The sequence below is a fragment of the Uloborus diversus genome, chromosome 6 (genome assembly GCF_026930045.1).
Source record: "Uloborus diversus isolate 005 chromosome 6, Udiv.v.3.1, whole genome shotgun sequence".
Classification (NCBI taxonomy): Eukaryota; Metazoa; Arthropoda; class Arachnida; order Araneae; family Uloboridae; genus Uloborus; species Uloborus diversus.
In genome coordinates, this window is record NC_072736.1 from 85774349 (window position 1) to 85794476 (window position 20128).

A 20128-nucleotide genomic window follows, 5' to 3' on the forward strand; every position below is an offset into this window, starting at 1 on the left:
CGCTTTAAACAAGGTAGCATGAATGTTGAAGATCATGCTCGCTCTAAGCGCGCTTTAACGTCTCGAAATGATGAAAACGTTGAAAAAATCAACGAGAGTCGTCGTTTTATGAATGACGAAATTTTAGAAGAAACAAGAATGAGTTGGAGCTCATGAAGGCGATCGGAAGAATGGTTCCTTCACCACGATAACGCTCCCATACACACAGCCTTCATTATCAACCGCTACTTGGCCTCTCAAGGTGGCTAGTCGTTCCTCGACCCCCGTATTCGGCAGACCTAGCCCCCTGGGATCTTTTTCTGTTCCCGAGGATGAAAAAAATTCTTAAAGTGAAGCGTTTTGATGATGTAGAGGCTGTAAAAACTACTTCGCAAAGGGTACTTACTATACATGGTTAAAGTTAAGGAGTTCCAGGGGAGCTTTTAACAGTGGAAAAAAAGAATTAACAAGTGTACTGCATCCAAGGGTGAGCACTTTGAAGAAGACTAAAGAAATTTTGTGAATAAACTAACATATAAATGTTTTAGAACAAAAATCCGGTCATTTTTGGGTCCCCCCTCGTACGTGTATAATTGTACATACTACTCGAGATGCTTCATATCAGCAAATTATCCCTTAATTTGAAAATATTTTTAAAGACTGTATATATATATATATATATATATATATATATATATATATATATATATATGGGGGGGGAATGTGAAAAATAATATATTCTACACTCAACCAGCGCATAATTGCGGCTAAAGAATTAAATGTGATTTAAATATTTGGTGTTATGCATGTGTTCCACCTCCAGGCGTGCACGAAGTAAGTGTAAAATTACAAAATAACGAAATAACAACAAATTGCAAAAAAAAAATTGAACAAGGTATGCAGGAACTTAAAAAAGTAGAAATGCTAAACCGACAAATTTAACCACAACTACATTTAAACAGTGTTTTTAATTAAAAAGTGTTTTAGCATTTCTCCTTTTTCAAGTTCTTGCATACCTTGTTCATTTTTTTTTGCAATTTGTTTTTATTTCGTTATTTTACACTTACTCCGTGCACGCCTGGAGATGGAACACATGCATAACCCCAAATATATCTATATATGTGTGTGTGTATATATATACACACAGAGTGTTCCATTTTAACCTGTAAGACCTTTATTTTCGCAACCATTAATCCTAGATGCATACTTTCAATTGCATAAATGTTTAAAATCAGATGCAGAGAAAAGATATTGAAAGTTTAAGATAAAAATAATGTCAGAAAATACAAAATTTAACTTTTTATACGGGCCCTAGGTCCCCCAACTTATATTTAGAGAAAGAATCTCTATTGAAAAATAGTTCCAGAACAAGAAGTTTGAAATTAGTTCAACCAATATTAACCGAGAAATGAAACGCAGCGTTTTGTGCCTTACACCACTTTTCACTCCCCGTCAATAATACCTTTTGGGGGGAAATATAGCAGTTGACGAATGTTTTAAATTATATGTGTGCATAGAGTGTGGATTTTCGAATTGCTTGAGGTTTTGTTGTGTGTTTAACATTAACATTTGCATTTATTTTTGAATAGCAATGAAAAATATAAATACCTTGTTTTTCTTACTTTGATGACCTGTCATTCTTCTGAAAGGGCGATAAGTTCCAATCTCATCTTTTGTATGATCCCTTAAAACTTTGAAATGGAATATCTCCTTGAGTTTTGGTCGCCCAAATGTCACGTTTTTTGTGTCAGTAATAGTTTTTAATGGAGATTATTTCTCTAAATATTAGTTAGGGGACCTAGAGCCCTTATAAAAAGTTAAATTTTGTATTTTTAACTCATTTTTATTTTTGCTTCAAACTCTCAATTTCTTAACTCCGTATCTGATTTTGAAAATTTTTGCAATTGAAAGTATACACCTAGGACTAACGGTTGCGAAAATAAAGGTCTTGCAGGTTAAAACGGAACACCCTGTATACTAATCTACTTAAAAAATACAAACAGTGAAACTTCTCTTAAAGACCTCAAGAGCCAATGCTTTTAGGAACAAAAATATTTCAAATAGACATGCTAATTTTATGCCGTAGAAACGTGTTATCTCTTCTCTTTCATAAAAGTCATTCTTTTTTCCTTCCTCTTTCTTTTTCAAGTCTTTCTGCTTGTTTCAAGAGCTTATATTCTAACAGTTACAATCTTTCAGTTCAAGACTCAACACGAATTCAGTCTGAAACTATCTTATGTTAAAAAATAAAACGAGGTGTTGGCTTTGGTAACAGAAAAAAATGGGCCGTGGACTTTTGCACAGGTGTTCATGGTCTGACCTTTGACTTTTTAAGAGGGTTGAGTTGAAGTGAAATCTTGACCATTTGTTGCAATTGTAAAAGTAAATTGGTCAAGTTTTGGGCCGTGGTAGCCTGATCGGTAGAGTGTCGAATTCGGAGCCGGAGGGTCCTGGGTTCGAACCTCGATGGTCGAAGACCCACCGTCGTCATTAAAGGGGACTGGGTGACGTTAAATATGCTCGTGGTCTCAATGTCCTCCAAGTGAAACGATACCTCTTGGGGGTGCTAGCACCAGGTAGCTATTAGCTCTTGGACTAGTTCTAAATTCTCATTAACTGTTCAATCCGGTGATGGTGCTGAAATCTATCGGTATATAAAATAGTGGAGGCAAGGCACTTAGTATGCAGTCCTCGACATAAATACAGTTGTAGTCAGTTGTGACTCTGAATAGGAATAGGAAATTGGTCGTTTTACAAAAGGGAACAAGTGTGAGGAGTACATTTTCGAAAAAAATGAGAAAAACAGATTCCACATTTTTTACAATTCTGAATGCCTATTTTAAGAATATAAGCATTGTTTGATGTGTTTACTGTTCTTGTGTAGTATTCAAGGGGCCACCCGTCCATTCAAGGGGCCACCCGTCCCCTCATAAGGTCAATTTCCACTGGAACATTGTGTGGGCTTTACAAAGAAGTTTCACTGTGTATATATACATATATATATATATATATACATACATATATATATATCTTACATACTAACAATACTTAACTATAACTTTTAAAATATACTCGAGTACATGTTATATGAACACAGCTTGAGTCTATTAAAGAGCACAGTTTTTTGTAATGAGTATACTATACGCTGCCTATTTTTAATAATTTCATCGTAAAACATTTAAATATAGAAACAGTTGTTTATTCTTTCTTTCTTATTACTATCTCTTACTTGAAAGTTGCCTGTTCTTATAAATAAAAACTTTTAAAAACTATTTTAATAAATCTGTTTTCTTGTTTCGTTAGAAACAAATTGTTTATCAAATAATCATTTACAATGCAACTTAACAAAATTGTTTCATACTTTCTTAAATTATCTTCTACATCTTGGCATTCTGCCAAGCTTAGGAAACATGTTACGGAATAAGAAAGACTTTTATAATAATAAGAATAACCTTTTCTTTTCTATTCCTTATACTTTTATTCTATTACTATTATAGAAACACCCAATGAAGCAATGAAAAAGCAATTTTTTATTAATTATAAAACTTTTCTTTTTGTTAAAATTTGAACTACTCTTCAAAATTCTCCAACTTTATTAGTGAAAGTCACACGTTGATTTTAAAAATTGAAGCAATTTATAAATGAGAAAATATTATTCTCAACATTCTTTTACAAAGAATTTTTTTTTTTTTTTTTTTTTTTGTGAGACATAATTTGGTGGGATTAAACTTTTGGGAATAAGGGTTTTGGTAAACGTAATTGTACTTATAAATAAATTAACATATTGCAATACAGACATTATTCCTAAAATAAAAGCTGCATTAATATATTATGCAATGCTATTGGCAATTTTAAACAAAAAAATCAAAAGCTATACTGTGGCTCTGATATGCTGAGACACTATTTCCTGCTTTTTAAGGAGCGCTCAGTAAAAGAAGGATACGTTATTGGTAGAGACAGTGATGTAGTTGTGGGGAGGGGGGGAAGCACGCCTTACTTGAAACTTTTGGTTTAGTATTGTAAAAATACTGCAACATCAAAGTACATTGGTTTAAAGTGATTTTTAATAGATGAAATAAAGCAGGCATACGAAATCTAAACCGAGTTTTCTGAACTGACAAAAAACACTCAACCATTACCTCTACACAAAGCCAGATAACTGAATAGGGTCAACTACGTCGTATCCTACGGCCATCGCTTTTTAGAGCTGCTAAATTTCTTTTAGCAAACTCTAAGATTCGACTAAAAGGGAGGGGGAACAAAAAAATTTGGCCTAGGGTCTCCCAATATATCCTATTGGACCCTGCACCTACTAAAAAAGAGTGTTTAGTCAAATATTTTTTTCCCAACTACGACACTAGTCACGGATTTGAGTAAGAATACTTTCGAAAAACTACCATGAAGGTAACCCAACTCAAGTCTTGCAACAATTACCCTTTTCTATTGCCCTAAAAAGAAATAAGCATGGTCAAGGGCATGGCTCAACTTATCAAAGTCACACTATAGTCATATTTTTTAAAAGAACTTTCTGTTTTTTTTCCCACCTATGATTACTATCATTTGGTTTAAACAAGACTACAATTTTTGTGTGCAATTATTGCTTTTATACTTGTAAAGAACAATTTCCACACAAAACTAATTTTCATACTTTGTATTTGGACAATATTTGGCAACACATTACATACTTGAGCAATGAAATTTCTTGAACAGTAAAACAATTCTACGGATTTGAACAAGTTCAAAACTGCATTGCTTTCTGCTTGAATAACACTTTTTATGAATGTAAGCAATGTGTTTTTAAAAAAAAGTTAAAAGTAAGGCTTTGAACACAGATAAAAGTAAACAAGTTTAAAAACATGTACAGAAATATTTCACAAATTAAAATTTAAATGTTTTACTTAAACTATTCCTAGATGCGAATTGCATGCATGTCCTCTTATACTAAAAATTGTCATGGGTAAAGGAGAAATCAAAGCAAATGCTTTAACCAAAGCTTTCATTGGGGTAAAGTATTACTTTAAAGAGTTATTGGTTATTTTTTATATTAAAAATCTTTCTTCAATATTTCAGAATTCAAGTATTACTTCACTTGGTACTTCAGAGCAAGAAAAAGTCAGAAGAATTGCTGAAGCAAGAATTCCGGAGCTTTCAATAACGAAAGTTAGTTCATTAAAAACCAAGATAGCCAGTAAAAAAAATTTTACACCAGTAACTTTCAAAGTTTTATCTTAAAATGTATAATATTTATTGCCTCTCTTATGTTAAAAAAAATTGAATTGGAACAAATAAAAGTTTTTATGACAAGGAATTATACTATTTTTATTTTCAATGAGCATGGATTAATTTCACAGTTGATGAAGGAACCAGGTAAAAAAAGATATAGCACGGGAAATCAATTTGGTGAAACCCCAAATGAAAGTATAAATCTTGTTGAAACTTGTCTCATGTGAGCCATTGATTGGTTTCCAAAGTACAACTTCAAATAAAATTCTGTCTTGAAGCAATTTTATTCTTGGACCCTTAATGTGGAATTAGTGAAACTAGAAAAGCTCACAGAATAACCAATAATTTGATTAAAAATTTTCACTAATGCAATTCAACACTTTAAAAAGAGGTTATTCTAACAAAACTAAGATAAACTTAGTATGATATCATAAAATTAAATTTGTATGCATGTTTCAACATACAACAGTTTTTGACTAAAATTCTTTTATTTATTTCAGATTCAGACATATTAATTTGCACAAAATAATACCATTCCATGATAAAGTAATAATTTATATTTTAATAAATTTAAATACTTTACTATATGCCACTGAAACATAAAATATGCATCAATAATATATAGCTAAAATTTAAACACTAGAAATGTGGCTGCAAAGAATCTTGATTTATGTAACTTTCACTACATATGGGAAGTCCCAAGTTCCCACAATAACATGAAGCATGTTCTACTGATGATTGCAATCTACAAATAAAAGCATGTAACACACTACATACATAAAAACAGCAACAATGGTAACTCAATTACACACTCAAGGAATTGAAATTTTTAAAACTTCACTTCTCATTGAATTAAAAACTAAATGAAACACTAAAATCAACATTTCATAAAAGAATTTGACTTAAAATGGATTCAAATGACACAAATAAAAACGCAGAATAAATAATTCACTTTAACTTAATTATAAGATGTAAATCTTATTCACAAATTGAATATTCTTTTAAGAAATATCTTAAGTGAATAAATATGTGATGAGATGCAGTTTTGAATTCGTCCTCATATGTGAATCTAAAAAGTAAATTCCCACGAACATGCACACATTTTTTATTTTTAAAAAGGAACATACTTACCTTAATCAAATCTACCATGGGAAAGTAAAGAGCAGTAACTACAAAATCATGTTTTTTGCATCTTTGTCCATTAACACATTGTACATTAGCTTTATTGTACAAGCTTGCTTATTTGGTTTCCGCTGAAAAAAAGCGCAAAAAAAGTCTAAATCAAACATTTTCCTATTATTAGTATTGATTCTAAAATGCGTTTCTTCAAGTATTTCAAAGACTGATTTCTGCAGATAATGCCATTTACCCGCAGACGGCAGAAATGAAAAAAAAAATATCCAATGCAGAAAAACAAAGATGACAGTTCATCAAAAATCAGATTTAAAAAAAAAAACAGTAACTAACATGTAACACAACACATTTAAGGATCTGGAAAATGACAAAAAAAACATTGTTATGGATATTGCATATATTTACACCTATATATTTCTGAAATGGATTCGTAATTTTCAATTAAAATCAAAGAAATCAAAAATTTCCAATCACCAAATTCAGAACATTTGACAGAAAAAGAACATAAATTAAGCAATGTTAATAATAATTATTATAATATTTTTCCTAAAAGTACGAAGTTTATGCGAGTCTTATAATTATGAGAGTTTTCATATAGAACTATAAATAAATTAGTTTAAATGACGAAGAAGAGACATCCTAGGAAACTAGCTGGGGCCGACAAGCTTGCAAACAAGTTTCTTCTTTCTTTGAAGATGCCTTTCTGCCGTTCTCTAAGGAAGCTCCAGACGTACAAGAGTCACTATCATTATTTGTACTAGTTGAAGCTGCACTGGAGGTGCTGGAGTTATCTTGATTGCTTTGAGTTCTAGAGCGAAGGGGGCTTTGGCTATGCTCCTGCTGATTCTCAGTTGCAGCACCTGCGTCAGATGGCAAGCTATCATTTTCTATTTGTGGAGAATTATTATGCCCGTTCTCTAGTAGTGGTTCATTTGAACGCACGACAGCAGGGAGCTCATACCGATGAAAGAAGAAAAGCATGGAATGCTAAAAATAGACAAAACAACATAATTTGAGATTAAAATCATATGATTCAAATGTATGCACGAGAATCAGAGGTGAAAACAGCCTATTCAGGTCCGGATCTGCATACCCGCAAACCTTGCAGTGCAGGGGGGGGGACGTCCTCAAGGGACCCAACAGCCTAAGAAATTGAAAAAACCAGCACTAAGATTTATTAATAGTGCAAATATACACTGCTGGCCTTTGGAGAGGGGCCCCCAACAGATTTTGTTGCAGGCGGGCCCAAAATTTATAGATCCAGGGCTGAGCTATAAGGCAGAAATTTTATACTAATCTTTCACTCTCCAAAATTGATCTCTCATTTGCCTCATTCAGAGTTTTTAAAATTTACTCTGTACATGATGTTTTACAAATACTGAGATAGAGAACTGTGTGTATATATTTCCAAATCATCGAACCATCTTTTCAGAGGTAAATCCGGAACCAGGAGTAATACCATTTTATAATTGTTTTCATATGGCAGGCTTTTTGATTTCATAAACTTGAAATTTTCCCACATTTATAGGAATGGTTCACATTAACAAGCTGGGTCATTCGCCCCCCTCCCCCCCCCCCGCCATGAGAACCCTCACTCCTGCTTTTTCCCCGTGTCAGGAAGAAACGGGATGCTTTAGACCTAATAGCAGTAAGAAATTTTAGGGGTTGAAAACAGATTGTAATGGAAACCATTTCCATAGAAAGAAAATAACTTATTTTTAGTCAATCTTTTCATTGTTTATGTAAACAGGCATGAAGTCATTCCACTCCAACCAATACCATTGACGACGCAGGAAACATTTTATGTCTAATTATTTCATTTTGCGACTTTTTTGAATTATCAAAAGTATTTTTTCCTTGATAAGCTCAAACATTTGAGCAATAGCCTCTTCCTTTTTCTTATCCCTACATTTATACATCTATGTGAGAATTTCTGATCATTGATTACGAAAGTACCTTCATTCGCTCCAACAAAATGTATCGATATCACATTGATACAAATTTTTTTCAGATCCCCCCCCCCCCGCTCCCGCCCCTCCATTTCCGCCCGGAAATCTTGGATTCACTTATGAATTAAAACCTCTAAGTTTTTCAAACCTCTAAGTTTGCCAATGCTATCGAAAAAAAATTTAACTTGAATGGTTTCATAAAAATATTCCTATAGGATTCTAAAAGTAATTTCTGACAGATTATAATTTTCAAAAAATTAAAATCCTTTAAGAAAAATATTAAAATATTCGTACCTGAATAAAAAGCCAGGATGTAGCAAGTGCAAGATTGCTATACTGCCCATTGAAACGATAATGGTAAGCATAAAAAGCAAAGTGATATAAGTAGAAAAACCTGAAAAAAATAAACAAACAAATAAAAATACCAAATTTAAAAAATATTTTTTACAGTGTAAAATGCAAAGTGATGTGAGCAGAAAAATGAACATAATTTTTTTCTTTTTTTTAAAAAAAAATATTCATTGTCACATATCAATACTAATTATAAAATGCAGTAATTAGAAAGATAAAACTAATAATGCGGTGAATGTCGATTAATTTCCAAACAAAACACTTAACAAACATGTGCGACATCGAAATCAATGGAGAGCATAAAATGGAAGTGAATAAATATTATTAGACTTCCCCATCTCTCGAACCCCCCCCCCCCCCCCTACGTATCTCATGATCAACATTTTTCGGCGATCACCAGAACGCATCTTATAAATAAAGAACTTTAAAACAAACACAAGCCCTTAACGTTGAAAGTTCAAAAAAAAAAAAGGAAAATTAATGGCTACAAAAAATCTTTTTTAATTTCTAACATCTTGATTCATGCATTTTCAAACTTTGCTTTTTAGAAGGAACTTCTGGCCATTTGCAATAATTATATAAAATAAAATACATCCAGATAAATAAGAGAAATATATAATTCATAAATTTCAAGTCATCCATCCAAACTTCCGAGAATCAAAGTTCATAAAAATTAAGAACAAATCAACTACTTAAAACAATGAACAACGCATCTTAAACCCATCTTTTTTTTTTTCCTTTATCTCTTCAGCTTTTATATGAAAAAAAAAATAGAAAAAAAATAATTAACGTGCCAATTACTTAAAAAAATGCTATAACATTAAAACCCCATTAAAGTCTTTAATTACTCAAAATTGATTTCAAAAGCTTTACAATCGTAGATACATCTCACTCCACAACCCTCAAAAGCACAACTCAAAAAAAAAAAAAAGGAATGCAGAGAAGAAAAAAAAAAGAGTGGTAGGTAGAGAGGTGGGGGAAAAAAACTTCGCAAAAACTTGCAGCTTAAAAACTTTCTTTTCTGAGCTTAAGTTTTTATATGTTTTTCTTTTCTATCATCGTCCATCATTTAAGAGGATTACTGGGCAACTCTCAAAGTATCTAATCGATGGTAAAGCTCAGATGAGAAATAGGAAATGGCAAAAACATATTGAGACGGAGGAGAAGTTTCAAAAAACAATAAAATACTTTCGATCAAAACTTACTCCTCTGCAGCAAACCGCCACGGAAGAGATTAACGAAAAGTCCTTGTACTACATGCGCTTAAAATTACAGAAATTCCAACACATTTGAACGTAAAAAAGACAGTAAAACTTTTCGAAAGCGATACACCATTACACTTTAAATGAGTTGGACTCTTAATAGGGGCTCTTATGTGTTTGTTTGTTTGTTTTTTTTTTTTGTTTTTTTTTTTTTTTTAAATGACTGATTCATTCATAAAAACGCATTTGTCTTCCTTCTAGCAAAAACTAGTATACTAAAAAACGCAAAACTAGTACAGCATGAAATCATTTGAATGAAAATGGTATACTAGAGGAGATTAACTCCTTCCCCTGGTTAATTTCCACTCCTAATGTTAATTTTTTAACTGTTTAAAATAATTATTGAAATATTCAAACCAATATATATATCCTGTACGTCCATTATGTCATGAGCTCTTTTCTAAAAATTAAAAAAAAAAATAATCAAATCCACTGTAATTTAGGATTTATTCAATATTTTTTCCTACTTTTCAAATTAGACGCCAATGTTTTATTGTCCTTCTTTTTTTTTTTTTTTTTTTTTTTTTTCTTTCAAACTACAGTAAAACTTGTAAAGTTGACCACCCGTCTAAGTTGACCGCTTTTTTTCAGGCACGGAATTAACCCTTATAATATAAATCAACCTCTGTAAGTTGACTACCTGTTTAAGTTGACCTCTAAAGTAGTGCACCGCTAGTGGTCAACTTACACAGGTTTCACTGTACTATTCCGAATTGAGCAAAAATTGTTCCACTCAAAAAAGTGAAACGTGAATAAGGATTATTTGCGGATATTTTTAGAACGAAAATTTTATTTGAGTCGTTCTATTAGCCCCAAAAAGTTATTAGGAGGGGGGGGGGGGGTCAGATAGGCAAACTAACAGACTCCAATTTTCGCCATGTTATAACCCTACTTTCAAAATTTTGTTCAGTTGATATTAAATTGCCAATTTATTTTTCACTTTGTTCTTTAAAAATATTTTTAGGACACTATAAGATCCTTCCTCCCCTTCCCCCTTCTTCCCATGAAAGTTGGACAGATTTCAAAAAAAAAAAAATCAGATAAGCTCTAACGTTTTCTAGTTTTCTTACGCATCCACCTATAGCGAAAGTGCTTTGTTCATTCCATTGTTATGATTTTTACTACACCACCTTGCGCGGCCTCCAACCTTCCTCTTTCCATCTCTCTTTCCATCTGTTCTTTTTATATATATATATATATATATATATATATATATATATATATATATATATATATATATATATATATATATATATATATATATATATATATATATTCCTTGCCTATTCTGAGAATATCGACGAATTGGAATGGGTTCAAGATTCAACTGAGAAATGATACTGACAAATGAATTAATGGATCAAAAATATAGATATCGCGTATTAAGATGCATCATTTAACAATGGACAGACAAACGGAGGAAATGTTTCTCAAAAGAAAAAAGTGGATGAACAATAACTTAGTCAGCAATATTATATTGCTAATTTTTAGAAATCTTCAGTCTTTCGATTATTTAACACACAGAACATGACTCCTCCTTTTCTATAACTTTTCAAAAGATAAAATCCAAACACAGAGACATTTCCAAAGATCAATTTGCAAAAAAATGCAAGATATTTTATTTTATTTATTTATTTATTTTTCTTTTTACATTAATATTTTGCTCAAAACATGTAACCTCACGCTATCGAAGTAAAAACAGAGACCATACGATTACGCTCAAACTTCACTCTTAGTACTCAAATGGTAGAAAGAATGAAGCATAAAACAAAGAATTCCGTCGATTAATTGAGCAACATAGGACGTGAGGGTGGGAAGGGGGCAAGAAAGTACGGAAGAGGGAAGACAACCAGAGAAGGAAGATCCTCCACTTGACTTGATTGGGGTAGACCATCGATTTGGCCGCAACTCTGATGGTCTTCATAGACAAGTGACTTTCCCTTGTACATTGTCCTTCTGGATTTCTTTTTGCAGATAAGTTGTGAGCTGAATTGACTTTTCGTTACCCCAAAGACAATCACCAGAAAAAGTATATTATATATAAACTTTATAGGGAGTAAACAGTTAACCTTTGCGCAGTAATAAGCATAAATTACAATAATATTTTAGACAATAGTTTCAGGGCAACAAAGAATATTTTTATAGACGGGAAGAGTTGTGATCTTATACCCCAAGGCAAAAAATGTTATGCATTGTGGAAAGGTTTTCTTGTTACCCAAAACACATGTACGCAAATTTTTGAAATTTATACTTTTAAACTGATATTCTCGTTCTTTATACATTGTTGCCGCGAACTCTTTAGTCTGTTAACAGGGTATGACGAAGTATTTCGTCATCCTATGAAGAAAAACGAGCTGATGTATGCATCACATAACTTCCTTTTACTCCAATTTAATGTCATTTCCCCATTACTGGCATTTTTAAAGTGATTCAATACTTTACTCTCTAAATATTGCTAACAGTGGCCAAATTAAAACCAGATTTAAAAAAAAAAATCGCCAAATTTGTCGCTAAGTTGGCGACAAAACTTGGCGACCAAAAGCCTTGCGATGTATCGCCAAGTGTGCCAAATTATAACACACTTGAGTTTTCATTGAAATTAACAATGATTTCCACCCAACAAGGTGTAAAAAAACCCTTTTGGAACATTCCGAAGCAACCAAAAAGGGAGGTGCACAACTAGACCCCACTAGGAGTCTACGTACCAAATTTCAACTTTCTAGGACATACCGTTCTTGAGTTATGCGACATACATACACTTATACGCACATCACGTCACGAGAAAACGCGTTGTAATTAATTCGGGAATCGTCAAAATGGATATTTCGCGTGTCTATACGTTCTTGGGCACTTATCCACGTGTCGTCAAGTCTAAAAAAAAATTCAACATTCATTCGGGGGTGAGTAAAATGGAAATTACGGCCGATTTTTGAGTGAAAATTTTTTTGCGAATACAATACTTCCTTTTTTGTAAAAGGAAGTAAAAAGGTTAAACAGTGAAACGAGTTGAACAAGAGTTTATAGCAATATTAACAGGTCAAAGGAGTTTTTAGTGACGTTATAGCAATTTTAAAATTCATATTTCTCACAGGCTTCTACAAATGCAAGAAGAAAAGGTGTTGAACATTTGGGGATTGAATACAAAAATATTTTTTAAAATACCCCTTACGACAGTAAAAGATTAAGGGAAACACTTTAGTGGCAACTTCAAGGTTTATATTTGAAAAAAATAGGATTCCAGGTCTCCCAATGGCTTCAAAAGTGCATCAAACGTGCAGAAGGTATTACCTCCTGCACGTTTGAATCCTATTTTTTCAAATATAAACCTTGAAGTGGCCTCTACTGAAGCACTATTAAACACTGGCCACTACTGGTGTGTTTACCTAACTTCATTACAGTTCATTTTTACCTTAGTATTGTTTCAAAATCCTCTCCAAATGGAACGTAATATTCACTTAACTGTAGATGTCAACGAGTAGTTAATAACCTTTTAGAACAATCCAACAGCCACCAAAAGGGGGAAGTGCAAAATTACTCGTTTACAGGTTGTACATACAAAATTTCAACCTTTTAAGATTTTTCATTAATTAGTTATGCAAAACATGCACATACATACTCCCATACACACAATACAGGCATTAAGATAGAACTCGTCAGAATAGACACGTGAATAGTTAAAATAATTTTTTTGGTTACCCATTCGTTCATATCTACATCAATACGTGCAGACTTTTAAAAAGCTTATCAAATTTGATTTACGGATGATTGAAGTAGAAGTTTGACAGTTGAAGCATTAAAAATATAGTCAGCAGTCTCAGGTGAAGATTTATTGGCCATCTATGAAAATGTTCGATCGTATTACCACCAAAAATATTCTCACGTATAAGCCACTGAGACACTCCGAAAGAAAAAGAAGCCAAAACGAAAATGGTAAGATCGTAGAGAGACATATTGTGCCTAAAATTCTGGAAAACTATTGACAATGGTAAAATAGCTGAAACCAAATACTAAAATCTCAGATTTAAACATCACATTTTGATCTTAGACTCTCTACTAGTTCTGTCATGTTTTGAGCATGCTAATTAGAAATCATACAACATCAGGTTGCTGAGATCGCGAGTTGAAATATGAGCCTTAAGGCCAGCTAGGTTTATTCAAAGCTATCGAGCCGTTAAAGGAGAAAGTTGAATGAACTGGATAATCAACAGCGGATTTCAATAAAACTTTGTGTTTTTAACATTAATTCATAATATTTAACGATGCAAATAGCGATTTACGAACTTTCAAAGGACCATCAAATAAGTGACCCAACCTTAGAGCATAATAAGTAAATGGAGAGAGCTAGTCCAATTATTGGCTTAGCAAAAGCTGAGGCTAAAACCCAAGTCACGTATTTCAACAACGACGAATGGAGAATATGTCTTGCGTGAAGCTGGAGGAAGAAACCTGATTTCTTCCAATGTTTTGTTTTAAAATTTATCACGTGACTTGGGGTCTTTGCTTCACGAATGGAAGTCTTCACTCCCTCCATTTTATCTCTTCTCAACGGACTCGACCCCTGCATTACCGATCGATAGGAGTCATATCCGCGGGAGGAATCTCGACTAGTTCTGTCACCAGGTGGTCCCAAACTTAAATTGTCAATAAATATATGCGAATTCTGTAACAGTTGTTTATTTGCTAGCAAAATATCAATGCAGACAAAACACAGGTGAATTCTGAAAAAGTTGTTTCTCTGCTAGTGATTATCAGTGCAGACAGAAAACAACCTCTTAATAAACATAAATGGATTCTGTAAAAGTTGTTTCCCTGGCAGAGGAATATCAATGCAGAAAAAATAACCTCTCAAAAAATAAACATTAGGGTAAAATAAGAAATAACAACGCCAAAAAGCACAAATTGCAGATTACTGCAGACACGTGTTTCGGTGTTACAAGGAACGCCTTTCTCAACGCAAAAGAAATATACTTTTCATAGGATTGTCAACGGTTAATTTGTAATGCTCTATTCCCTTCCAAATCAAAATAATGACAGCGAAATTGTCGAAAACGAAAAAAATAAGGGGGGGGGGGCACCATTTCCAAAAAGTAGAGCGCGATTGGGGAGAAAACGGTTGTCATATTTGGATTTAGAAGAGCCATGTTGCATAAGAACCAGCAGGAATAGTGTTAAAAGCATTTTTTATTATTCTCAAAATAATTAATTTGTTCATACTAAAAAATTTAACTTTAAAAAATCCTTATTTTTGAGTACTTTGCGGAGATATGTTTGCAACGATGTTTGATTTCATCGTTTGTCAACTTTTTTATTTATTTAATTTTAATTTCTTTAACTTCAAAAAAATATAGAGAAAAAATGAGTTTTTTGTATAAAATTACAAAAACTTAGGCCTCAAGTGGAATGCCTAAATTTTAATAAAAGTTTTTGTAGTATAAATGGGTCTGTAGGGACAACTTTTTATCAAATTAAAATTTAGAAATCCAGAGAAAAGTTTTTTTTTGGGGGGGGGGGATACACCCTAATAAACATACGTGAATTCTGAAAAAGTATTTCCTCTATTAGCAGAATATCAATGCGAAAAAAAAAATCTATACAAAACATAAATAAATTTTCTATAAGTTGTTTCTCTGCTAGCAGAGCATCAATGCTAATAAAACAACCTCTCAATAAATAAACCTGGGAGAATCCTGTAAAAGTTGTTTTCCTGCTAGCATAACATTAATACAGATAAAAAAATCTCAATAATTAAATAAACCTAAGTGAAAAATTGTCAAAGGTTCCCTGCCCCCCAAAAAAATTGTTTCCCTGCCAACATTATATCAATGCAGACCTTTCAATTAACACCAGTAAATTCTGTAAATGTTGTTTCTCTGCTAGCATAATATCAATGCAAGCAAAACAAGATTACATATTTGTTATACTAGTGGGGATTCTCAACCGCTGGTACGGCAGAACCGCTCCGGTCCGCGATAAAACTTGATCGGTTGAAAAAGATTTTTGCCTATTCATGTAAAAAATAAACTTGTGCAAAAATATCAATCATTCAATTGATTTCATTTGACATTTTTTTAAGTTACTTTTGTGATTACTTTTCACAATTCCCACTAAATTGTCTAGATTTATTTACAGAAGTAAATAATAATTACAACAATTACTTCGATTTAAATTTGAATATTATAAAAAATAACTCACAATACAAATTTTACAAAAAAAAAAAAAAAGGATATGTTCTTAAATACCTAGTTAAGGAGGAGTTGGGAAAGCAGGAGTAACAATAATATAACAGCTACGCGAAAAATTTTAATAATTTTTTACCGATCCGTGCTTTAAAGGTAGTTGAGAAATGTTTTTGAAAAACAGAAGACGTCAAAAATCTAAACTAATTGGGATAGTAGGCAATTCAAATTGTTCTGACTTTCAAAGATAATCACGAAAATATCGTTTAAGGAAAATAGTATGCCATTTAATCATGTTAAGTGGTTATACAATATTTACGTACATAACATTCAACACAGTACATAATGCTACAATATAAATATAACGTTTTTGAAAGAAATAAATAATAACAAATATTAACTTTCATTCCTTGCTGAACAAAAAAGAAATGTGTTTATTAAAACTTCATGGGAATGTGTTCGAATTTTAGACGTTCTACCGTATATTATAGTGTACATACTTATGCTACGATATAAACTAACCAAAGCAATTAATAGTCTAGTATGAACTAGTATCTAAGGGTTTATACAGATAATACAGAAAATTGAAAACAATTTTAAATAAAAACGAACTATAACGATTGGGGAGGGAAAGCATTTTCGCAATAAATAAACGTTTGTAGTCAAAACAGTTTTTTTTTTTTTTTTTTTTTTCAAATGCAGAGACAATTTATCATGTATGACAATATCTTTAAAGGCCATTAAAAATTACTTTAAGCTTTTATCATAAATTTTATTTTGTGAAGAGTATTGCACTTAAATTATAAGTTGGTAATGGAAATTGTAGGCACGTGCCTTTGAGTGGTTTGGGAATTTCTTCTTTCATACAGAATGCAAAAATAATGAAGCTGTTAGAGTATTAAGTGGCTATATAAAAGACAACAGCCTTTTCCCTCAAATTCCAAAGTACGTGTCTACAATCTTCATTTCAAATTTGAGAGGTAAATGCAATCATCTTGTCGACTGTTGACCTAACCAACCCTACGCACGAAATATTATCCCCTGTATATAAACAAGTAGTCATTTGCATAGAAATAATATTCATTTTTTTTCCCTTGAAAAACAAATAAAACATATTAAATACATTTTATATTTCATTAAATAGTCTTTTAAATTTAAAATTTATAAAGGAAACTAAACATACACATTTTTTAATGGAATTTTTTAAATCTAAAAATTACCAAACAAACTAAGCATACAATTTTTAAATAAACTAGCTGGCTCTATCCCTAACTGTTTTGTTCACCAAGTGCTTTGCCACTTACGGCGACTTGTTTCGCGTAAAAACTGGCAATTTCTCGCCAATTTTGGCAACCGATTTGGCTGCAAGAATGTTAAAAACGAAAGAGTGTTAATTGATGCTTTAATTAATATCTCTGCACATTGAATACCGTACAAAGATTATGAATGATTTCCTCGTCAAATTTCGAATTTTTAGGTATCTTGTTCGACTGACTTTCACAACTCGCAGTGTTTCTCGAAGAGACGAAGCTTCAGGCAGACAGACGCGCATAGATTTTTAAAATATAGAACAGTGATTTCCTACTTTTCTCTACCCGAGAGCTGTTCCTCATATTGAAATGATTCTCGCAGGCAAGAACACATATAAAATTCAAAAATATTTTTAAAAAATTCTAAATAACAAAGGCAAACATGGGAAAGAAAAAAAATTAAAACTCAATAATCGTTGTTATAAATTACTACGCTTCTTTTATAAAATGCATCTTTTTCAGAAACCAATTTCTGAACATTTGGTTTCTAATTTGTAACATTGTCATTGATGGTACTTTTCGATTTGTAACACTAAGCAAAACAACGGGCCACACAGTTAAGCTTCGAGGACTGCATGCGGACCGTGGGTTGGACACCATCAAATTTGAGGACAGATCAAGTCTATTAAACCAAAAAATTATCAAGTAAACGTAACACTTTTTTCTAAAAAACAAATAGAGACTTTTAAATCTTAAAATTACCAAGCAAACTAAACATACATTATTTAAAAGGAATTGAGCCTTTTACATCCAAAAATTATCAAGGTAACCAAACGTACTATCAGAAAGTCTAGTGGGTTGTTGACACGTGTTACCACACTGTTATCCGGCACACAAAAGGCATTAAAAGGAAAAAGAACACCATAGATTAATAGCTCAATAGATAACAGAAAAGAAAATGGAAATGTTCGGGAAGAGAGGAAAAAAACAGCCAGATTGTCCACTCAACTTGATTGGGGTCAAGCATCGATTTGTCTGGACTGTCCCTGCCGGTGGCTTTCGCGTAGAATAAAAGAAGAGCTGCTGCTGCTTGCAACACCTTAAGAATTAACTGGAGCTTTAGTGACAATTGCACACGTGCATACGATAGTAAATTTGAATAGATACACTAATTTAATAGACTTTAGTGAATGTAAAAGCAATTTCTTCATAATGTTTGGTGAATGTTATCTTATATAACTGGCGTGTTACATAATACAGGGTTAACATAAAAGACTCTCCCGGTTTTAAAAATTTATATTTCACAAACAATTACACTTAGCACTGTAAATCTTCTTTACTAATAATAAAGCTGAAAGTCTCTCTGTCCGGAGGATGTCTGGATGTCTGTGACGCGCATAGCGCCTAGATCGTTCGGCCGATTTTCAGGAAATTTGGCACAAAGTTAGTATGTAGCATGTGGGTGTGCACCTCGAAGCGATTTTTCGAAAATTCCATTTTGTTCTTTTTCTATTCCAATTTTAAGCCCATTTTTAACAGAAATTTAATAAAATGGGAAAGAATTTGTTCTGAAAATTACCTTTCTTTTCTTTATTTCTTTTTCTTTCTTCTTTTCTTTTCTTCTTTACTAATAATAAAGCTGAAAGTCTCTCTGTCCGGAGGATGTCTGGATGTCTGTAGGATGTCTGTGACACGCATAGCGCCTAAACCGTTCGGCCGATTTTCATGAAATTTGGCACAAAGTTAGTATGTAGCATGGGGTGTGCACCTCGAAGCGATTTTTCAAAAATTCTATGTGGTTCTTTTTCTATTCAAATTTTAAGGAAAAAAATCATGAGATGGACGAGTAAATTACGAAATTATCATAACGTGGAACCGTAACATCGGCACAAGCCAATTGGCGAGATACGAAATTATCACAACGTGGAACCGTAAGATGGGTACAAGCCAACTGGCGAGAAAATTCACCATACATTATTTGTAAATATATAGGCGAACCAAAAGACCTTTTGATTTTTCTATTACGGGCAAAGCCGTGCGGGTATCACTAGTTACTAATAATAAAGCTCAAAGTCTCTCTGTCTGGATGTCTGTGACACGCATAGCGCCTAGACCATTCGGGCGATTTTCATGAAATTTGGCACAAATTTAGTTTGTAGCATCGGGGTGTGCACCTCGAAGCGATTTTTCGAAAATTCGATTTTGTTCTTTTTCTATTTCAATTTTAAGAACATTTTCGGAGCAAAATTATTATAAGATGGACGAGTAAATTACGAAATTAGCATGACGTGGAATGGGAGAGCGAATGAACATAGCCAATTGGCGAGAAATTCGTCATCCACTATTTGTAAATATACAGGCGAACCGAATGACCTTTTAATTTTCAACTACGGGCAAAGCCGTGCGGGTACCACTAGTGATACATAAAAATAAAGATAAACTGAAAGTTTTTTCTTTTTCAATTACAAATGTTCGATGTGTGCGCCTTTTGTAACGCGACACACATCTATAACATATATTTTGGAGTGTTTCACAGTCAGTTTTCTTAAGGCTGCACAAATGCAGCAGTTCATTCTTACAACGTTTTAGGCAAAGGTGGTGTTTAAACAGTCTTTGACGAAACCTCATAAAAAAATCACAGGGGTTAGGTTTGGGGATCTGGCTGGCCAACGCATAAAGGGTAAATCATCATCACCTGCACAGCCGATCCAGTTTGGCCAGCAAAGTTCACTTCGTTGCGCCACTGACGTACAAAGATAAGAATCTGTGGATACTAAAAGGTAGGAAACCACTGTTTTATATAC

At 32.7% G+C, this 20128-nt stretch overlaps 1 protein-coding gene and 1 long non-coding RNA gene across 3 annotated transcripts in view; one reads left to right on the forward strand and one right to left on the reverse strand.

Moving 5' to 3' along the window:
• Positions 1-5541, forward strand: part of LOC129225128 (uncharacterized) — a 701259-nt gene extending 695718 nt beyond the window's left edge. For both annotated transcript variants that reach the window (XR_008580719.1, XR_008580718.1), the window contains exon 5: positions 5050-5541. This is a non-coding gene — a long non-coding RNA (uncharacterized LOC129225128). The remainder of the gene's footprint in view (positions 1-5049) is intronic.
• A 130-nt stretch (positions 5542-5671) lies between these two features.
• Positions 5672-20128, reverse strand: part of LOC129225126 (membralin-like) — a 75291-nt gene continuing 60834 nt past the window's right edge. Inside the window, exons 11-12 of the mRNA XM_054859688.1 lie at positions 8580-8679; positions 5672-7323 (exon numbers count right to left, since the gene is read on the reverse strand). Of these exons, the coding sequence (XP_054715663.1) occupies positions 6976-7323; positions 8580-8679 (448 nt within the window). The 3' untranslated portion in view covers positions 5672-6975. The remainder of the gene's footprint in view (positions 7324-8579; positions 8680-20128) is intronic.